Here is a 21,023-nt window from a genome sequence, read left to right as displayed (position 1 = left end):
GGGAGCATCGAAATAGGCTGATATTTTTATAATAAGAAAAATATAACAATAAATATGAGGAGGAAAACTGCTGTGACTTCTAGTCTGTGTAAAAACTTATCGTGTTGGAGAAAGTTTGGTCGGGAAGTAGATCAGATTCTCTCCCTATTCTGCTCTGTGTTGGTCGCTCTTTCTCATAGTCTTTTTCACTGCATTTAGATGTATTCTCTGAGCTGAAGTAACTGGATTTTTCAGCTGTACCTGTGCAAAGTGATGTATTTCTTGATTTCGATGTCCTGTTCTCCAAACGTTATTTTTGGCAAATGTCTTGATTTTAGTTAAAGCTTAAACTACTGTTGCTTCCCCCCCCAAAAAAAAGGCCCACCACATTTTGGTATGTTTTTATGAATATAAAGAACATTTGCTTTGGCTGTTCTTTCAGTTTTTGGACACTTAATCCATGGTGTTCTTTGAAAGGCAACTTGAAGATCATATTGTCTGATATCTGGCCAGAGATTAGTTTTAAATTTAATCTCAGGTGAGATGGTCTCCGCTGTAGGGAGAAGTTTTGCCAAAATATTTGACAAGGTTTGAGCCAGTTTTGTTTCTGTTGTGCAGGAGAAAGACCACGCGGTTTCATGCTGTGAGAGTTTTTCTTTTTATGATCTTGGATGATAATTGAATGGAGGAATTTAGAATGTGTCCAGGTGTGAACTTGCAGAGATTAATTCTTGACCTTCTACATATCTTTTCTTAAATGATCTGCGGGAGAGCATTAAGATGTAGTTGGCAGATGAGAGATGAGAAAAGGATCAGGGCAGTAACTGATCCAGAGAGCAGTTCCATGAGATAGAGCAGCCTCAGTTACCTGCTAACCTTCCTAATTTTTCAATAGATAGTCATGGTTTTATGGTTCCTACTATTGGTATTCTACATTATAACATCATGCAGTGCACTGGGAGTTAGAAAGTTAATGCTGCAGTTCTGTGGATTGTCGATAGCTTTGTGTATACTTTTCTCAGAAGGGAAGAATGAACTGCAGCTCCCAGAAGACTTCATTATTCCATTTCCATTTTCTGTTCAGAGGGAAAGATAATACTGTCTGGGAGTCATGAGACTTTCTTTTCTTCTGGTCTTTGCATTGTGTACTCTAGCCATGTCGCCTACATTTTCCCTACCTCCTTTCCGCTTTCCTGGAGCATGGGTACTTGGTTCCCTCACCCCATCAATCATGGAACCAGACCAAACCAGGCCAGAACTTATGATATAGATCCAAATGTGAGATCTTATATTTAGCAAAGCAGAGCGCAGGATGCACTTACAGGTGGATATTCCCACTGTAGGCTGCATTGGCAGTGGAAAAGAGTGCTAAAGAGTTAATCAGGTAAATATGCTTTGGTTTTGGTTGCAGGAAGTGTGGGTGACAGCAGGGAGGTCTGTGGGAAGGTTTGCTGTAAAAGTGCTGTCTCCTTGGGGCAGAAAAAGAGGTGTTGATAATGTCGTCTGTCAGGGTACCAGTGGGTCTTTGACCCTTCCACTCTCCCCTGTATGCCATGTTATGCCGCCTTTGCCCACTGCTCCATCACAGATGAGGCTTATGCCTTTAACTTTAGCCCTGCCAAAGGAGCAGGAGAAGCAGTGTTATTCTGTGCTATGGAGAAGTAAAAGCAAAAGGGCTGTAATCTCCTGGCTGGCAACCTGTGCTGTGGAATTGCACATTTCTGCTTTTAGATATTGTCTTTGCCAGTTTGCTTAATATAGCTGCTGAGTCATTTTTGGCTGGGACTGATATCAAACGGGGTTTAGCATTAACTGGCTTCAAGTTGAAGCCAAACTGAAAAGTAAATCAGTCCAGAGCTGATGGTTTATTTATTTATTTTTTTTAATGTAAGCCTTTTCACTGGCTATGTGTGTGAGTTTTGGTTTAGACCTACCAAAGAGGTCTGGCTTCCTTTACCTTCTAGGTGGAGAAGAGTGTGTGTGTGTATACTAGCCCTTTGGTGAGAAGCAGGCTGTTGAAGCAGATCTCCTGATTGTTTCCAGTTACCACATGTTGGTAATGCTCTCTGTGTGCTACAGGCTCTTTGTAGGATCGGACAAGAGTTGGTGTGCTGTAAATTCCATGAAGATGGTGTAATCTGGGTGCAAAATTCTTGGTACTAGGATTTTGCTCCTCTTCTTTCAGCATGCAGTGTCTGCTGATCTTACCTCAACAAAGTGCGATGTGAGGATGTGACTAACATCTTAAAATCACAATCTGGAGCATAGGAAGTTCTGCACGAATGTGTGGAAGAACTTCTTCACAGTGAGGGTGATGGAGCACTGGAACAGGCTGCCCAGGGAGGTGGTGGAGTCTCCTTCTCTGGAGATATTCAAGACCCACCTGGACACCTACCTGTGCAACGTGGTGTAGGGAGCCGGCTTTGGCCTGGGGGTTGGACTCGATGATCTCTGGAGGTCCCTCCCAACCCCTATGGTTCTGTGATTCTTTGATCACTATTGGGCTCTTTCCTGGAGCGGCAGCTGCTTCTTGAGTTGATCTGCAGGGTCATTTCAGCGCTTGCTCTGGGCTAATGGCCTTGTTGGTGCTGACCAGGACCAAGTGTTGGATGTCTGCAGTGAGAGATGTGAATTAACTTTTATCCTGCTTTTCTCACAAGTGGGATTTATCCCTCGAGTGCTCTCAGATCTGAGTGCCTGAGTGCCTTTTAAATAGCAATATTCAGGTCGTTTAATTCCTCTTCTAAATTGGAGATAACTTTGAGTCAAAGGTACATAATTTATGTCCTGCAAGCAAACTGATGCTTGTGGTGAATTGAAAACCTTGGTTAAAAGCTGTTTCAGTTTTGCAAAATCTATGTAACATTTTAGCTGTATGTTTTAATCAAGTTTGGCAAATCATTTCCGACTCCATCGTCCTGCTAAGTGCCCTGCTTTAGTTCCCCTTTGAATACCGTTTTCCTTTTTAATGCATATTTTTTGTGGAGCCTCTCTCCACTTTATAATTTTTGGATTTGAATCAGAAAGAGAAACTGAATAATGTAAGACCATTACAATTATTCTTTTGTGACAGAAAGCATGTACATGTGCACAGGATTTTTTGTGCTGAGATATGCAGGTGGATAATACTTGAGCTAGTGGCCTGCCTATCTCCAGCCTTCCAGGAGACACCTACTGATTTTCATAATAGATTTATTAACTAGGGACTTGCTGGCAACAGAGAGAATGGAGTTCTGGGGAGAAGGAAGAGTAGGCTTATATATCTAGTTAGATTGTGAAAGGGGGAATTGTATGAAAAGCTGTTCATTGGCTCATCTCTTTATCCCAGCTAAGGAAAGATTCATTAATCTGAAACATTCTCTTGATACTTTTCAATTGGGTTGTCTATTATTTTTGCATTTCTTGCTCAAAAAAAGATTTTCAGTGAAGAGATTTGCAGGTTTTGATTGGAAACAATTCAGTTGTAGTTAGAGGCTCCAGCTGATCTTGGGTTACTCTCTGCTTTCTCGAAAAGCTGCAGAGAGACCTGGAGAGGAAAAGAATTTCCAAAGGCTGCAAACTGAAGCTTGTGGAAAGCCAAATAAAACCTTCATGCTCAAATTTATTTGGAACAGTACTCCATTACGCCTGCCTTAAGCTGCTCTGCAAAGGTTGTTTGATGAGCAATTTCACATTGCCTTCAGCTCGATTTCCATTTCCATGGTGGAGCAGGATGATGGGAAGCTTCTCTGGGCGTAGGTCGTCATGATGGTGTTTCTGGGAATGGCGATTGCCACCCTGGCTGACGCTGTGCTCGGCAGAGGACAAGACAGTTCTGCAGTAGGTGGTCTAAACTCCAGAAGCAGTTTTGTCCATTGTTAACTGAAGGTCATTGCTAATTTAAGGTTGGCTGATCCATTACTGGTCAATGCAGAAAGGAATTTGGGTGCATATGGGGAAAACACATTGACGTGGTGTAGTGTATTAGGCGGTAGGCGGGGTCAGGGGATGTGACGGGACAGGTCCCTCCTCCTTAGTTAATATTCATGATGGGCGGGATTAGCCCCGCCCACTTTCTAGCATGTTCTATACCAAAAGTTATCTAAGGGTCTGTTTGTTTTAATAAAATGCCTTTTGCCACGCACTCCCTTGTTGTGTCGGCATCTGGTCCAGCCGCGGATACCCGGGCACAAACAGGACGCATGGCACCGTGTAACAATGTGGTCACGGCACTGGGAGCAGTAGGTTGCTCTGGAGTCATGAGCATTATACCTTTGCTAGGTAAGGTCTGGGTATGTGGTGGTGCCTTGTGTTCAGAGGGAAAAATAGTAGCATTTTGAGCCACAAAACAACCTGACATAAGCTTCTGATTGAGTCTTTGTAAATAGCGTTAGATTCTTTGGCTGGATGTGGAGTGTGAGCTGATCAGCTTTTTAAGTGTAAGAGCTTCCTCAGGGCTTGCTGTAGAAACTGGCTGCTAATTTCTAGCAAAAGATGGCCCTTTGCTGGGGATAGAGCTGCGATGGGAAACCACAAAAGCAAATCACTGAGCTTCCCAAGAGGAGGAAGTTGATGAGTAGTAGCAGTTTCCATAGACTGCTGCTAAGCACACAGCCTTTTCAAACTGTTTCCTGCTCTGCAAAGATCAAAACAAATCTACATTTTTCACCAGATTTTCAGCTGGAATATGTATGTAAAATAATATCTGCACAGTTGCGAGAAAGAATTAACGTACAACATATATCCATTTTAGGAGAAAATACCTATTTTTACTTATCATTTTCTAGAGAAGAAAAAAAGCTGTGAAACATTTGGAAATGTGCAAAGACATTTATGTGAATGACTTCTGTTTTGGAATAAAATCTCTTTCACAGTGGAGAATGAGAATTTCACAGTGGAAATGCCAAACATTTAGATAGGCACTGATAAGTGATATTTTTCTGCTTGTCACCTGCAGTTTTTATGCAGCCCTTGGGAATGACTTCAGTCTCCTTAGACCCTCTTTAAAATAAACTATAAATTATTATAAATTATATTGATGTTCATTATTATATTAATATACTGTAATGGTTTAATTGCACAGTGTGAATTTTCGCATCTTGTCTACTGCCAATGCAAGCTAATACGGGCATCGCCTTTCATTTAGAGAGCTTCTCCCATACTGGCTTTAGTATATTCCTGCTCTGCTTTTCTCCAATCTGCACGAGCTTTTCACCGATCTGCATTTTCAGATATTAATTGCTGAGCTTGCAGCAATACAGAATTTTTGCTCAGTACAACCTTTAGCCATCTCACCATCTCTCAGACTGCTGCTCAAGCTCTGTAATAGCTATTTTAGGGAACTGGAAGCGTGAGAGGATATACAGTTTGGATGAGGAAAGGAGAAGTGTAATATTCACTGTATATATATGTACATATACATATATATAGCAAACTGAGATGATTCAAGTTGGACTTGAGGCGAGCACTCCAGGCAAGCTGTAACACTGCTCTGAAAGTAGCACAAGGACACTTAATAACTGAAAAGAGATGGCAAATTTTTCCATGTTCATGTTATGTAACCACGGGGTTTTATATAAGGCCCACTGTGCACAGATAAGTTTGGGTTCTGAGATTTAATGTTCAAAGGTGCTTCTCTGAATTCTGTGTGTATCGGAGAACCTATTTTTTCTATTGATTAGAACATTGAAAAGAATGGACTTTCTTCTGCTAAATCTTCTTTATTTCTTTGCTGTTCAAAAATGAATGGAGGGTTTCATTTTTAACTATCTACTTTCAAGACTTACTTAAAATAAAAATAAAACCAGGATTGCTGGTTCTTCTTTAAGTAAAAACTAAAAAATAGTTAGGAAGTTGCTAAGTTAGAAGTTTAATTTCTAGGTCTGCTTGCTTTCTGAGTTCTCTGTTAGTGTCTGTTATTGGATGTGCTGTGTGGTCACCTGCAGCACAAGATATTGCTGGGAAAACGAATGGCTTGCTCTCCAGCACTCAGGAGCTGTGGGATCTTGTGCTTGGGCCATCAGTTAAAGATGGGCTTCAGAGGGGGCTACCAGGACTATAACTCATGCATTTCTTTCTTTTTGTTGCCTTTTCTAGGAAGCTGCTGGAAGACTGCTGTGACCCTGGGCAGCTCTTTGCAATGACAAAACAGAACTCCCCAATGGGAAAGAACCTCTGGTTTGATGGGGAATTTTTGTATTCTTTCACCATTGACAATACAACTTACTCGCTATTCCCACAGGTTAGTAACATTTTTTCTTCTCTCTTTGAGTATTGATATATTCATATACTAAATGGTATTATGGTACAAATGAATATAAATTAGCTAAGTATTTAATCAATAAATACTCTATCTTCATTTCTCAATTCAAAACAACTTTTTTACTTCTGCATTCTGAAAATTGCAGAATAGCAGTATGTGTATTAATGTTTCCTTGGTCACTTTCCAATTGTGCAAATATACACAAGTAATGAGATAGGGACACCTGTCTTGACTTTGAAAATGGTGATAAGTTCTGGCTATTTTTAGAGTGTGATTTCTGTGTTTCTAGCAGTGATCACACTCCTGAACTGGGGTTTCAAACTGTGACAGGCAGAAACTTCCCTCAGTTCATCGTGGACTGAGGGTCTTGCATAACTGTGTATCCCAAGAAGCTGGCCCTATAAATGAAGACTGGTAATGTCTTCATTTAAAATGAACCTGGCAAGACTGGTGCTGATACTGTGTGAGCTGGCAGGGCTGTGGGGCTCACAGGATGAATCCTGAGGAAAAACTGGTTCTGTAACACACAGAGATCTGTCAGTGTCATTGGCATACATATTCTGTTTTTCTTCTTAAGCTGTTTGAAAGGGCAGCTTCTGGCCTGCGTTTGGATCCAAGTTCAGATTAGGTTGGTTCCACTGATGTCAGTAGATTTGCTGCCACGTAGGCTGGTTGAGTTTATCTGGCTTAAATGTAAAAGCAGAGGTATGTATAGACCAAAATTTTTACCTTGATTGCTATGATGCTGATTATTTGGAGTAACTCTGTTTACCTTTCAGTTTCTTATGTAGGCTTGCTCCCCTTTAGATCAGTCTAGCTAGGATTTGGAGACAGCTCATGTGAAGGTGTTCGAGTCACCTCCAAATTAATGAAGTTTATTGATTGCAAACAGTGTAGGCACAATCACAGAAGCTGACGTGACTTGGTTGACTCTTGTGCTTTGAATACTGGAAATTGTTGTTGTTCAGCAGGTTGCTTGTATTTCTACGTATATGTTAGCTAATGATAAATGAGTTTATGATATTGACATGGAATGTGGGAGAAGATATTTTTTGTGGATATAGGTTTAAAGAAAGCCAAACATCTTGACATTGATTGGTTTACATGTTATTCTAATTTCTTAGATTAAAGGTATATGTATTTTTTAAGTCTTGCAGTTGATATCGAGTCATTCATACAAAAGAATTATAACTTTGAATTAATTTAGTTTAGTGAAGAAAGAGTGAGGAAGGACTAAGATATAGGGAAAAGTGATCAGAGCTGCCACTTCTCATGTTAAACAGAGAAACAGTGTGCGGCTGTGTTGTATTCAGGTTACTACCACTTTTGTAGCACTACGCTGTGCCTGTTACAATGAACCAGGTAATGGACCTCTACCTCCATGCACTCAACATTCCTTAGGTCTGTTCCACAGCTGTTGGTCTCTGCAAGCTGAATAAACAAGTAAATGTCTGATGTGTGGAGGCTGCTTTCCCTGCGGTATGGCTAGGAAGCAGCAGTACTGCTGTAGTGGGCTTCACTCCCTGCCATTGAGACTTGTAGAAGGCTTATAGTATGTCCCGGAGTAGCAGCTGTAAATCTTCTTTTGATGGCTGTTAATGATTTGTTGTTAAAGCATTGCTCTGTTTCTTAGAGAAAGCTAAAATCCTTGGTAGAGCTATAAACTTTATACCTTACAGATGCTGTCAGCAACCACTTAAAATATGTCTGATGTTTTCATTGTTCAGAAAGCCCCTGACTGGGCTGGTATAGAGAGGTCATTGTGTTTTGTGCTGGATTTGAGATTTCACATTTGGTTTTGTCAGGATTAAACTCAGACACATCCTTCCACAGACTATTACAGAGCACTGGATGGGCTCTTTCAGAGGGGTAAGTGCTGGTTAGAGAGGAGTCATGACCTCAGGAAGTCCAGCGGTTTCCAGGCTCCCAAGCACTGTCCCCAAAGATTTTCAGTTAGCCAGATTGAGAGTAATGGCTCTGAGGAGGCCTGAAGAGATAAAAACTGAGGAACAGAATGAGTTGAGACTTGAGGATCTCTGGTTGCCTTGAACCTGCCCGATGGGCTGCACAGAGGCTGGCACAGTACTGCTGGGTTGCTTGTGGGAAAGCTGGACAGTTGTGATACTCCAGTTCCAAAGCAGTGTTAGGAAGCAGTTATAGGACTAATTATAAAAGAGCTGTTCTTTTAAGAATTGTCAGGCAGCTGATTTCTGAGAAATGCTACTTGCTGCTACTCCTTTTCTTGCAGGTGCCCCTCCGCATAACTTGGTGTATTATTCTAATGTATTCTGCCTGCAGGAATTTTGTAAACCTTTATCAGATGACTTCCAACTAAGCTTAAAAGCTTACAAAAATTAATTTGCAGCAAATTCTTAAATGGAGTTTTTTTCTACCTCGCTCTTTGTTTCAAGGAAAATACTAGAGTAAATTTTTAAGGCTTCTACTTTGAAGAATGGTTTCTGTTTGCTTGCCTGTTGCTATTTTTGTGAAGATTAATGTTCCTTTCAAATGTATTAAGAAGCTTAAAACACTTACAAAATATGGGTGGCATTCTGAAATGCTCAGGGGATGTAAGAGGAGTGTAAAGGGCCACAGCTATGATGATTTCATCAAAAAAATATTTCCTCCAAAATAAGAGGAAAGAGACTCCACCCCCACCTTTCTGCCAAGTTTAAGCCTTTCTGTGCTTGCAGAAGATTTCTCAGTGCTTAACCAGTTATTAACTTACAGGATGAAGTAACATAAAACTAAATGGGAAATGTGTTGTGTTTGATGGAATAAAATAAGCTGACTATGCATCAGTGGAGACTTGCAGAACATTAAGTATCTCAGAACTCAATATGCAAAGTGTTTTTGTTTACTTTTGAATGTGAACAGTACAAAACAGAGACTGTATTTCACCTGAGTGATCCATGCAGATAAAGTTCTTACAGCTGGTTCAACATTTTCTGATGGGTTACTTTTCCTCTAAGAGATGTTATTTCATTAGAATAAACTTGGTATTGGTTCAGTGTTCTTATTTTGAACACTGAAGTAAAAAGGTTAAAAGGTTTTGGTAGTGTTACAATATTTCCTTTTCTCATTTTTAGAATGGAATATTTCATATGTTTTTTATGCTTTTTAATCAGCTCCGTTGCTAGCCTTTCTTTCTATCTCCATGTTGTTTGATTGTAGTTGTGCTTCCTCCTCCTCCCCCCCTCTCTCTGTGTCATTTTTTCTATTGATTTCTAGAGAGCAAGTAGTTTCCTTTCTATAAAACAAGCAAACAAAAACAGAATCATTACACAGACTGCAACAGCTTTCCAGTGCTGGAGAGAAAATGCTAATTGCTCATTTTCAGTATCTCACAGTGAGGGGAAAGGTGTGTAAGATGTGGCTGATCACAGAGTGTTGGGTACATTGAGGGTGGAGACCTCATCTATATCTGATCTCCCAAAATGTATTATGGCGGCGTTGCCTGCAGCTGTTGGATTATATGATGTGAATTCAATTAAAGGCAGACATTTCTTGACAGCAGCTTTATTGGATTGCTTGCTTTGATCTATGGCATTATTTCACAGTTTTAGGATACAAAAAGCACGGATGCTGCGTATTACTGTAGGTGTATGTTTGATATTAACAAAGGGAGGTTATTCTTACTGTGTACCTACCAGTTTTCTCAATCATCTCATGTAGACCTGAATTTTCAGTATTTGCCATGTAAGGATAATAATTTTGGTATGTAGCTGAGGAACTGAAGGATCAAGGATAAAGAGGGGTCTATTGCAAGAGAAATCAGTATCATGGCTGGATAAACCTCTGATCATCCAGGCTCTGATGTCTCACGTTGACTACCAAAAGTTACAAGTGACTTCCAAATGTGTTCCTCCCCACTGTGGTCCAAACATTCTCCAGGAAATTGAACTGTGTGATGTTAAGTCCTGTCCCTGGTATGATGGGGCTGCTCTTGTGGCTCTTCAGCCTGGAGGTTCAGTCATGCAGCTCTGGTCCTTTTGCATTGCACCGAGGCATGACAGCACGTATAACTAGCATTTTCCACCCTTCTTTATCTGTCTAGAATAGGGGAAAGCAGCCATCTACATATTCCCTTCTGTAATTTTTAGATGCATAAACATGATTATAACCTCAGGAGTAGCTTGGATGCAACTCAAAGCCTGTTGAGAGGAAGGTGAATTAGTAGCCATCAACTTTTAAGTTAGAGAAGAATACAAGCTCATTTCAGACATTTGCTGAAAGAAATTTGCATCCCTTGCTGTGTTTTTTTTTTAATTCCTCAGAATTTGAAAACAGAATTTTAGACCATATTTACTATTAGGAAAAAAACCCACCCTCTTTCCAATATTTAACTATTTTTGCAAGTATTAGGCTTTTGTTGCTGTCAAAAGCTTATAGCATATTTTTGAGTAGAACTGAGATGTATTTCCAAGGTCTATTCTTCCAGAAATTTAAATCAAGTGGAATTATTTGCTTTTCTATGCAAGTTATTATTTTGAAGGAGAGAGGAGAATAGATTTCAAAAGAAATTTCAGAAGTTCAACTTTTTTTTTTTTTTTTCATTTGAAAAAATGAAATAACTCGTTGTATTGTATTTCACCTGAAGCAATTGGATATGTTAGATACCAGTAAATTAGCTCAAATTACTATAATGATTTTCACTGCAAGGGAGACGGTTGATCACAGCCTGAACCTCTGATTAACCATCTGAGGCAAAGCGATGAGTCAGCTGCGGGAGCACAGGTGAAGGTAATTCAACTGTGCTCCCAGAAGGGGTGGAGCTTGGCTCCATCTCTCCCAGATCCCATTTAAGGGCTGACCATCTCTAAGGTAGCATCTCTTTTTGGACATTGCTCCTTTGTAGAGTTCTTGTGATGAGCCTTGACATTGGCAAGCACTTATCTTGACGGCCTCAGAGCTGGTGTGTCCTCTTCCTTAGTTACCCTCTGGCTATTTATTCCCAACTATATTTATACTATTTCAACTGTATATTATACATGTATTATTTCTAACATACATTTCTATACTATATTATTTCCACTGTACAGTTACCTGCTCCAAACTCTTTCTAAATTTTTGCCTGCAAAATGTTGTCAGACAGAAGAATGGCTGCTTGCATTGAGCATCTCATGAGTAATCATCTCAAGTGGCTGATGAGAAACCCAGAGGAGATGGCTTTGAACCACAAATAAGTTTGTGAAAGCTAGCAACTGTTTCTGGGTACCTTGTAAGCAGAAGAAAAACACTGTATTTCAAACAATTGCTTATGTTTAGAATTTTGTCCTTAATATAAAGGCAAGGAAACTGTTATTGCTTCAGAAAGCATGGAGACCTTCTGTGGCATTTTCTGGGTCATCTAGGTGAGCGTTGTGTTTGGTAGCACCTTAATGATTAGGATCTGTGGGTAGTTTGGACTGTTTTTATTTTAGACCAGAAGATAGACTTGTTCTAAAGTTTATGTGTAAAATGGCAAACCACCTCAAGTGAGGGGATTTAGGATTTGATGGATTCTGCTGTTGCTGGAAGGTATGAAATTATGAACTTTGCTGTTGACTTTGGAAGTGCTGTGTTTTTCTGTTAAAAGTGTTCTGGTAATTTTTGCCAGCACTCTGACTTACTGAAGTAGTCTTTTCTCAGTAATTAATTGCTTCTTGCAGAAATTGAAATATCGGATGTCATCTGTGTCCTCATATATATATATATATATATATTACTTTATGTCCTGGGTAAAGGAATAAAGTGCCTGCAGACACAGTGACAACCTTTTAGCAACCCTTATATTTTCTCCCATTGATTCTGCTGTCCAAGTGATACTTCTGTGACTTCTTTTGTGCTGCATGTAATTAGTATTTGGGGGAATTTCTTATTTCTGTCACTTTTCCTTCTTATATATATATTTTTATTTCTACCTTAGCATGCTGTAATGCAAATAGTCTTCTTTGTTGGGTCTATTTATATTTATTCAAAATAAAAACATAATAATTTAAGCATATATTGTTGCAAACTTGGAAAACATACTGTATGTTAAAATGAGTAGAGGCAGTTATGTCTTGTGAAGTGACATTAAGAATGCAATTAAAAGGAGATCTTCTGAGTTACTGGCTTCTGAATAGCCTAAGGAACTGTGTCAGATAGTGCACATCATAACTAGGATATGAAATGCTAGGTGTACAGACCTGACAAATTTTGATCTTTTAGAGCATGTGTCTTCCCTTCAGTACTAGGCAGTCTCTGTAGCATTAGGGTAATTGAGATATAAAACCTGTCTTAGTGTTTAGTTAAGTGAAACCTGTACCCTCACTTTGATTACTGATTAATTAAGAAGTGTGTAATTAGACCATTTTGTGAAGCCTGCTGACAAAGTAGGGATAGGGTAGCATCTGATGTTTCTGGTTGGTTAAGTAAAAGCCAAAGTCCATCTGAAACTACTCCGTACAGACAAAATGTGAACAAGCCCAGTGGTGAAAATCAAAGTTATGCTAAAAGGTCTATGAGATGGAATGTACATTGTTTGAGAAGATGTGCAATGGGCTCTGATGCTAAATCTGTCACTGTTGATCACCAGATGCGTGCTTTGGTCTCTCTCTGCTTGCCAAAATGAGTTTGGCCAGACTAACATATTTACTTGGAGTTTATCTGCCCATGCCAAACTGGTTGTATCTCAATCAATGCAAATACATAAACAGACACTCCAAATGTAGCCAACGTAGGGGAAAGGAAGGAGGAGATCTATCTGCACAGTGTCATATGTCCCAAAGGCAAAGAAAGGAGCGGAGCTACCTCAGCTCAACATTTCTGTTTCAGTCTGAAGCAGCAGCGTGAGTCGCTTTCTCTCCTGGGTAACCGAGTGGCTGATCCAAGCACAGTGCCTTCTTGGTGGACTGGCCCTCAGGTGTTCAAAAAAAGCACAGATCAATCCTGTTTCACAAAAGCACCAGTGCTTCTGCATAAGGCTTGCAAGTTGCAGAGCAGTTTCTGCAAATGAGCTTCTTTTAGCTACGTGCAGAAGCTAGAGGCAGTGTACTTGTGTTCCTGAGATAACATAACGCCCTTTCTCTCCAGCCACTCACCTGTCCAGGTCGTGATCAGTATTTTTCCATACAAATCCTATTACTGTTTGGGAGATGAGGTTGAGGTAGGGCAAATGTGTCTCATGCATTGCAATAGATGTTGAGCAGAACTTAAAAGAGCGTAACAACCAGTGGGTTTGCTGCGGAGCCCACTTCAGATTGAAGAGACCCCGGGGTACTTTTAAGAAGATACTTCAGCTATGAGAATGTTTCAGATCTGAGTGACTTTATTTGGAAAACACGTGAAGTAGCACAGCTGGTTTATTAACTTCCATTAGTATCCAGGGCTGTATGGTTGCTGACTGATAGAAGCAGGCCTGCTGAGTGTGAAGAGGCCATGGCAGAGCTGGGTGATAAGGGCATGGCCTCATGGGCCCTGCAGAATCCCCCTGTCAGAGACAGGAGGGCTGTTGGGGCAGCGTGTGCTAGTACAGGTTTCTACTTGTTAGCTGCACAACTGAGCTTTTCTAACTCTAGTGAACTTTATTACAGTAACTAGAAGTTATGGATAAAGCCACGTTATGCGGTGGGACTGTAAAAGACAAAGCAAAAGAGACCATATTGAGCCTAAAGGTGGAAAGGGCACTGTAGGCTAGGAGGATCAGAGAGGCTGTGCTAGTGCCATGGGAATTCTGTAGACTTTTTTGGTTAATGTTGAGCTGTTTTATGGTGATGTAAATTTGCTGCTTCAGAAGCTAGGAGTGTCACAAGTGGAGGAACAAATAAAGGAGGTAGTCACAGATGAGCAGCTGTAGGAACAGTGAACTTCCTGTGGCTACCAGTAATTACAGGGCATATGATCTTCCACGCTGAGGGTATGATAATACAAATCAGAGGCAGTTCTAGCCTGCCCAAAGGCAAAGCAGTTAGGTTTGTTTTGTTTGGTTCATTGTGGCTTTGTGTAATTAATGAGAATCATAGAATGGCTTGGGTTGGAAGGGACCTGAAGGATCATCAAGTTTCAGCCCCTTGCCACAGAAGATAAAATTCTTGCTCAATGCAAGTTTTTTTCTGAACTCCTTTATATACCAATGTTTCTGCCCAGAGGGCAATTAAACCTTCTTTGGAAGCCAGTGTTTAAACCTTGAGTAAAATTTATCCTTTATACGCTGGCCACCTGCTAGTCTTCCTAATTATTTATAAATTTTAGTATTGAATTGCCTTGTTCAGTGTATAAACTGCTTAAATTGTGTGTAATTGTATATATCAATTATTCAGTGACTACATTGTGTTATATTAACTTGTTGTATTCAGTAGTTAGCTTTTTTGGGGTTTAAATACTTCTGAAATAGACTTGAAATCAGTACTGGGGTGAGGCTTAGGTTTGGTTCCTTTTCATGCCTATTTACTATCTGCAAGAAGCCCGAGTAAGAACTGATGGAACATTACATATTTCTGTTTTTCATGTGGTTGTTTGGTTTTTTGATATGACTCATGTAATTTGTGCTGGAGTACAGCAGATTATCAGATGATGTTCGGGAGGCGTTTCACCCGCAGCAAAAATGTGTAGTGCCCCCGTTCCTCTAACTATTACTAAATATGGATGGAAGAGCAACTTCAAGTCTGCGGGCTTGAAGAAAATCAAGGAAGGTTACACTACTCCAGGAGCTATAAAAAGGAGCAGCACATTTGCAAATCTTGGAGGAGGATTATGTAGTGACTTTCAAAGGAACCTTGGAGTCTTCTTGCTTAGGGGGGAGTATAAGCCTAGCTTTACATTTAATGAGAAACCTACTGCATTACAGTTTAGGAATTGACTTACATAGCTGGGCATGCTTGATTTAGAGTCTTTATAACCTTGCATGGTGTGAAGGTGAAGGGCGGTGGTTCTTTTCTGGAACAACTTTAGTTCATCTGAACATCTCCCAGGAGGCAGGTATTGACTTCCAGATGGTGTTCCAGACACTGTGGTAATCTTAGTATTACAGGATGGACCAGAAAAATCCCACTGTGCATATGAAGTAACATTTAGCCTACTGTTGTTCATATGAAGAATTTGGGATGCTTGACCTTCTTGCTTAACAGACTTTTTCAGCATTAGAAGAGATGATTTTGACAGTGAAGCCAGTGCTGCAAATTGTCCGATGGCCAATAAATATCAACCTGAGATGATAAATTTGTGTGTGCTGGCTAAAGAGGTAGAATGTGGTGGCAAGATAATTAGCAGGCAGATCTTTGAGGAAGCTTTCCTCAGGGCACAAGAGCTCTTCGTCCTGCAAGTCAGGAAAGGAAGGCAAGAGACTGGCATGGCTGAAGCAGGACCTGCTGGTCAAATTGAAGAAGAAAAGACAATGCACAGGCAGTGAAAACAGGGAGAACTACTGTGGGAAGAGCATAGGGAAGCTGCTAGGCTGTGTAGGGATGGAGTCAGGAAAGCCAAGGCCCAGCTTGAACTATGCTTGGCAAGAGCTGCCAAGAAGAGCAAGAAAGGCTTCTACAGGTATCTCAACCAGAAAAGTCCAGTAGGATGTATCCCCTGTAGTGAGTGACACAGACAAGCTAATAACAGCAGACAAGAAAAAGGCTGAGGTACTTAAGTGTTTTGCTTCTGTCTTCTCTGATAACTGCTCATCACACACCACTTATATGTTCGTTTGGTAAAAGAGGAATGGGGAGGTTACATCCTTCCCACTGTAAGTGAAGGGAACCTAAACATCCACAAGTCTATGGGTCCTGATGAGAAGCATCCCAGAGTCCTCAGGGAATTAGCTGATATAGTTGCCAAGGCACTCTCAATGATATTTGGAAAGTCATGGCAATAAGGTGAAGTATCTGATGACTGGAAAAAGGGCAACATCACACTCATTTTTAATAAGGGTAAATGGATGATCCTGGGAGCTACTGACCTGTCAGTCTCAGCTCTGTGCCAGGGAGCATCATGGAACAGATCCTTCTGAAAGTAATGCTAAGGCACACAGAAGGCAGGGAGGTGATATGGAAGAACCAGCATGGCTTCACCAAGGGAAAATCCTGCTTGACCAACCTAACGGCCTTTTATTACTGTGTCACTGCATCAGTGGACAAGGAAGGAGCCACTGATGTCAGCTATCTGGACTTCAGTAAGGTCTCTGACACAGTACCACACAACATCCTTCTCTCCTAATTGGAAAGTTATGGATTTGATGGGTGGACTGTTTGATGGACAAAGAACTGGCAGCAGGATTGAGACCAGAGAGTGGTGGTCAATGGCTCAGCATGTGGATGGAGATCAGTGATGAGTGGTGTCCCCCAGGGGTTGGTACTGAGGTCGATAGTTTGCTGATGACACCAAGCTGTGGAGCGTGGTTGACACACCAGGGATGCCATTCAGAGAGATGTAGGCAGGCTTGAGCAGGGGGCTCATGAGGCTCAGGAGATCCAAGTGCAAGGTCTTGCATCTGTGTTGAGGCTTTACCCATACAAGCTGTGGGGTGAAAGGATTGAACACAGCCCTGCAGAAAAACCTTGGGGGTTCTGCTGGATGAGAATCTGGATGTGAGCCAGCAGTGTGCCCTCACAGCCCAAAAAGCCAACTGTATCCTGGGCTGCATCAAAAGAAGCATGGCCAGCAGGTTGAGTTAGAAAATCTTGGGGACAGAGTTAGGGTGGAAGTTGAAGATTCCTGGCTGCCAGCAGAGCTGTCTGACTACTGCCTTGTGGAAACACTGTCTCCAATGGCTTTTTCTTTTTCTTGTGGTTAATTGGCTCCAGTTTATTATGAAGGTTTAGATGAAAGGCACTGGATTCCAGATGGTGATTTGATCATATGGAAATTACCTGAATTAAATCCTAAATATTAGTTCTGTGAAAGCAATGATGTTTTCTAAGAGTTCCAAGTCATGCAGACTAAGTTAAATACCTTCCATACTCTGGCATGGGAATAGCATGATATGCGAAGAACAAAAATGGTCCATGGCAGAGGTCCTAGCTTTTCCTTTTGTTCGGAGAATGTGTCTCTGTGAAGAAGTGCATGCAGATAAAGCATATAATTCCTCACATCCTGTGCTTGGTGAGGGTATATTACACTGAAATGCAAGTGTGTTGCTGTCACTTGCTGATGGGGTTATCTGTTCAGTCAGATGGGAATATATGCACTATGTAATGCTGATAGGCCAATTTCAGACATGTATAACATCTCCTTACTTATGATTTTATGGGGTGTAACCAAAGCATCTGCAACCTATTAAGTCCCATGGTAATAAGGCTTTCCTACAGAGACCGAAGAAAAATATCTACACGGTTAAGGTGTGAGCAGAGACACAAATGTTACTGCAACCTCGTGTGGTATGTGTACGCAGGCAGCTTGCTCAGACATCTATCCTCACTCACCTGTTTTGTAGCATCTTACTGATTTTTTGTTGTATCTAGTAAAATAGATGTCATAGCTGGCCGCAGATTTATGCCAGGGAATGCCTAGCAACAGTACATGTTGTTGATTGGGAATATGTTTGTTATCTTCAGACTGTACCTGCAGTTCTTGGACAAGAAGAGCCAGGTGTAAAAGATGAGTGCTCTGGATGCATCCACTCAATTGAGAGACACCAAAGCAAAGTCAACATGAGCAAGACTGATTTTACACAGTTCCTTTTGTGCTCAGAGGACTGCACAAAGAAGTGCATTCATTTACAGCACGTAATCCAGACATGACCTTTCTAACTTTACTTTTTCAAATACAGACTTTGGGGGAAAAAGCCTTGCATCTTCACACAGGAGATTCACTAGGCAGTGCTACACCATAGTATAGAGGCACTGATACTTCACATTGACGCACACGAAGTTATTGTCTGGTGTGATGGGTGGTAGTATTCAGAAGTCAGTGCCCTCTTACCTCTGCTCCATGTCAGGTAGCTCTACCTGGACTGTGCCTGGCAGACATTAACTCATGATTCGTCACAGCTTCCAGTAAAGGGAATTTCATGGCCTACTAGACAGTCCATTACAGTACTTCTTTGTTCGTACAGGTAAGATGTATTTCCTGTTGTCTGACTTCAAAGAACCCCTTGGCTGTAATTTAAGAGTTTATTTTCTTTTACATGCACCTGCTTTCAGATTTCCACAGTCTTTTTCTGTATACTAAACAACCTCCGCTTTTTCAATCAGACCATCTTTTAGAAAGCACTGAACATTTCTGTTTTTGTAACTGTATGTAGGGAAGATGCATGACAACTGTGTGGAGGTGGTAGAAAACATCAGGGGAATAAGGGCCATATCCTTGGAAGGGCAGGCCTTACAGGCACCTATCTGCAAGAATAGGCTTGCATTTAGTGCTTCTAATCATTCCTATAGCCAAATATCACTGGATGTTGCTGCTAATGAGGCAAATCTAGTGTTCAGCATGCATGCTCATTTTTTCTCACTAACAAAACTGAAGACAGAATGGGGAATGGACCTGAGATTTCTTTTCCTTTCCTGGGTAAGATGTCTGTAATCACAACTCTACCAATCTTCTTCAGCTAGTCCAGCCTGTCTCTCCACCACAGTAAAAAGAACGTGCTTTATGCAGGTGGAAGGTAGGCAGACAGTTGTTAATGATCAATGCCCTGTGCAAGGGACTCAATGAAGATGACATTGAGCTTCTATTGTACTACTATTTCTCAGTGTATAGAGTCGAGATGAATTAGACCTGACTGCAGGGCATGAAGTCGTCCCAAGAAACACTTCGTTGATAATATTTAATCAGGTTGAAAGTATGATAAGAGTGGGAAAGTGGAGTGTACTCTGTTTTTCAGATTGGCTAACCTATTTGCAGGCTCATTTATAGACATTCTTCAATTCTTCTCTTTCCTTTTCCACAATCTAAAACCCACTGGTTTCTTGCATCCTTCCCTTCCAGCATGACTTCAGGAGTAATGTTACAAATTTAAGTGATGGACTAGACTTAATAGCAGACAGTTTAGGTGAAAGTAGACAACAAATGCAAAGGCTATACAGATCTATTCTGTGATCCAATTTTGCTCCTGAAGAAGAAATGAGAAAGCCGAAGATAAATAATCCTTGGTATGACTATGATGCTCTTTATAGCAATTCCCTCAAGCACTTTACAGTCATTCAAATTCAATATATGGTGTTACTGCACAGTTAAATCTATGCTTAGAAACCTCTGGAGACAGTTAAAACAAGGACTTTTGCATAGGGAATATGCAGAGAAGAAATACTGCCAACCCCCCTTTTCCTGTACAATAAACATATATGCATGATGAACCACTACATCTTTTGCTTCAAAGATCAAATTAAAAAGCATTAGATCAACAGTATCCTCTTACAAAATATGTTTTTTCTAGGGAAGGAAGGATTTAGTTTTTGTGACTGCTTTCAGGGTAATTTTTTCCCCCCAGTTCTTGGCCTTTATTAGCTTTTGAGCTGACAGATACAGTAATGACTGTTCCCTAGTAACTTTTGGGGATTCCAGTGATATGCCAAGGAGAGCTGCAATGAAGTGGATATATTTTAATGTGCTCTCTGTGAGTACAACTTCAACCAGGTAATTTAAGTTGCATGTTTTTACAGATATGTAAAGTTGTAAGAAGTGGCACCTTCTTACTCAACGCACACCTCTTCCATTTCACCAAGGTTGGTTTTCCACTGACAAAAGCAAGTTCTTGTAACTTCTTCAGAGCACATACAGCTGCAGAAAAACAATTTGGATTTTGTCCTGCCATGCTCCTAAATAGCATTGCCAGCTTGATAGTTTTGTTTATTTCATACATTTATTGCATGTGAAGATTTTATATGACTTGATTACCCTTACTTCACCATGGGGGTAACAGAGTATAAGACAGATCAAAATCAGATCTGATTTGTGACGAGATCTACCAGATGTCTTGATTTAAAAAATTACATTTTCTAATAATGAGCGCTTTCTCTCCAAAGCTGTGAGCAAAGCTCTGGCTTGTCTGTTAATACAGGCTCCTTCTATGCCTAAATCTGAGCTGAGGTCTGACTGAAAAATGTAAAAGCACCATTTTATTTTTTTACCCCGAGACACTGAGCCTTTGTCTTGTCTCTCTTCAGAGGGAGCCAAATTCATGGCTTCTTAACATCAGGATAGCTCTGCTTCATTTTTTCCTGGTTTCCGGTCCACAGACTTTGTGCTGAGCTGTTATTCACAGCTCCTTGGTCTGCTGTTTAAGTTCTTTCTCCTGCCCTTCTCACCACTGTTTTGTCTAGCTTTGAATTGTCTCCTTGGCAGCATCCAGCCTTCACCACCCGCTACCTCTATTCTTCAGTCTTTGCAAGCATCTCTTTTTAGTTGGTCTTTTAATCACACTTAGGGGATCAGTTGACTCTCCTGTTTATACCTTTTGGGCTGCTGTCATGTCTCACATAGATCACGTAGCTTACTGAAGACCTTAGAGACAGAGAGTTATTGCAGTGATAGAGACAAGGAGCACAAATTTCATTTTGCACCTATTTTACAGCAGCCGCTTTTCTGACTTCTGTGAGGTTACATCTGTCGTATGCTGTTGAGGGGATTTGAATCCTGCATGAGGCTGTGACAGCCCCCTTCTGTCTAAGTGTTATTCCATTCACCCAATACTAGGGTGATTTGTACACCTGGAGTGAAGTTCAGAGTGTTCTAGAAATGAATTACAGCTTTTCATGGTCAATTTTTCAACTGTAGAATGATGTATTCATGATTGGTGTCAGATAGGGGTTGCAGTTTTGCAATTGCTTATTCCTTTATTGCCAAGGTGTGGGTTTTTTCCCTTCTTTTTCTAGTGGTAATGCTCTGTAATGATGCTCACCTGTTATCCTGATAG

The 21,023-nt window shown here is 40.8% G+C and overlaps 1 protein-coding gene across 3 annotated transcripts in view; it reads left to right on the top strand.

Annotated features, from left to right (window-relative positions):
• ST8SIA1 (ST8 alpha-N-acetyl-neuraminide alpha-2,8-sialyltransferase 1) overlaps positions 1-21,023 on the top strand; it is a 157,653-nt gene that overhangs the window by 23,046 nt on the left and 113,584 nt on the right. For all 3 annotated transcript variants that reach the window (XM_085542144.1, XM_015869469.3, XM_085542139.1), the window contains exon 2: positions 6,055-6,199. In XM_085542144.1, the coding sequence (XP_085398270.1) occupies positions 6,055-6,199 (145 nt within the window). The remainder of the gene's footprint in view (positions 1-6,054; positions 6,200-21,023) is intronic.

Source organism: Coturnix japonica, chromosome 1 (assembly GCF_054131305.1).
Source record: "Coturnix japonica strain WE chromosome 1, WE-NBRP24, whole genome shotgun sequence".
NCBI lineage: Eukaryota > Metazoa > Chordata > Aves > Galliformes > Phasianidae > Coturnix > Coturnix japonica.
This window is presented reverse-complemented; position numbering and strand designations above follow the sequence as displayed.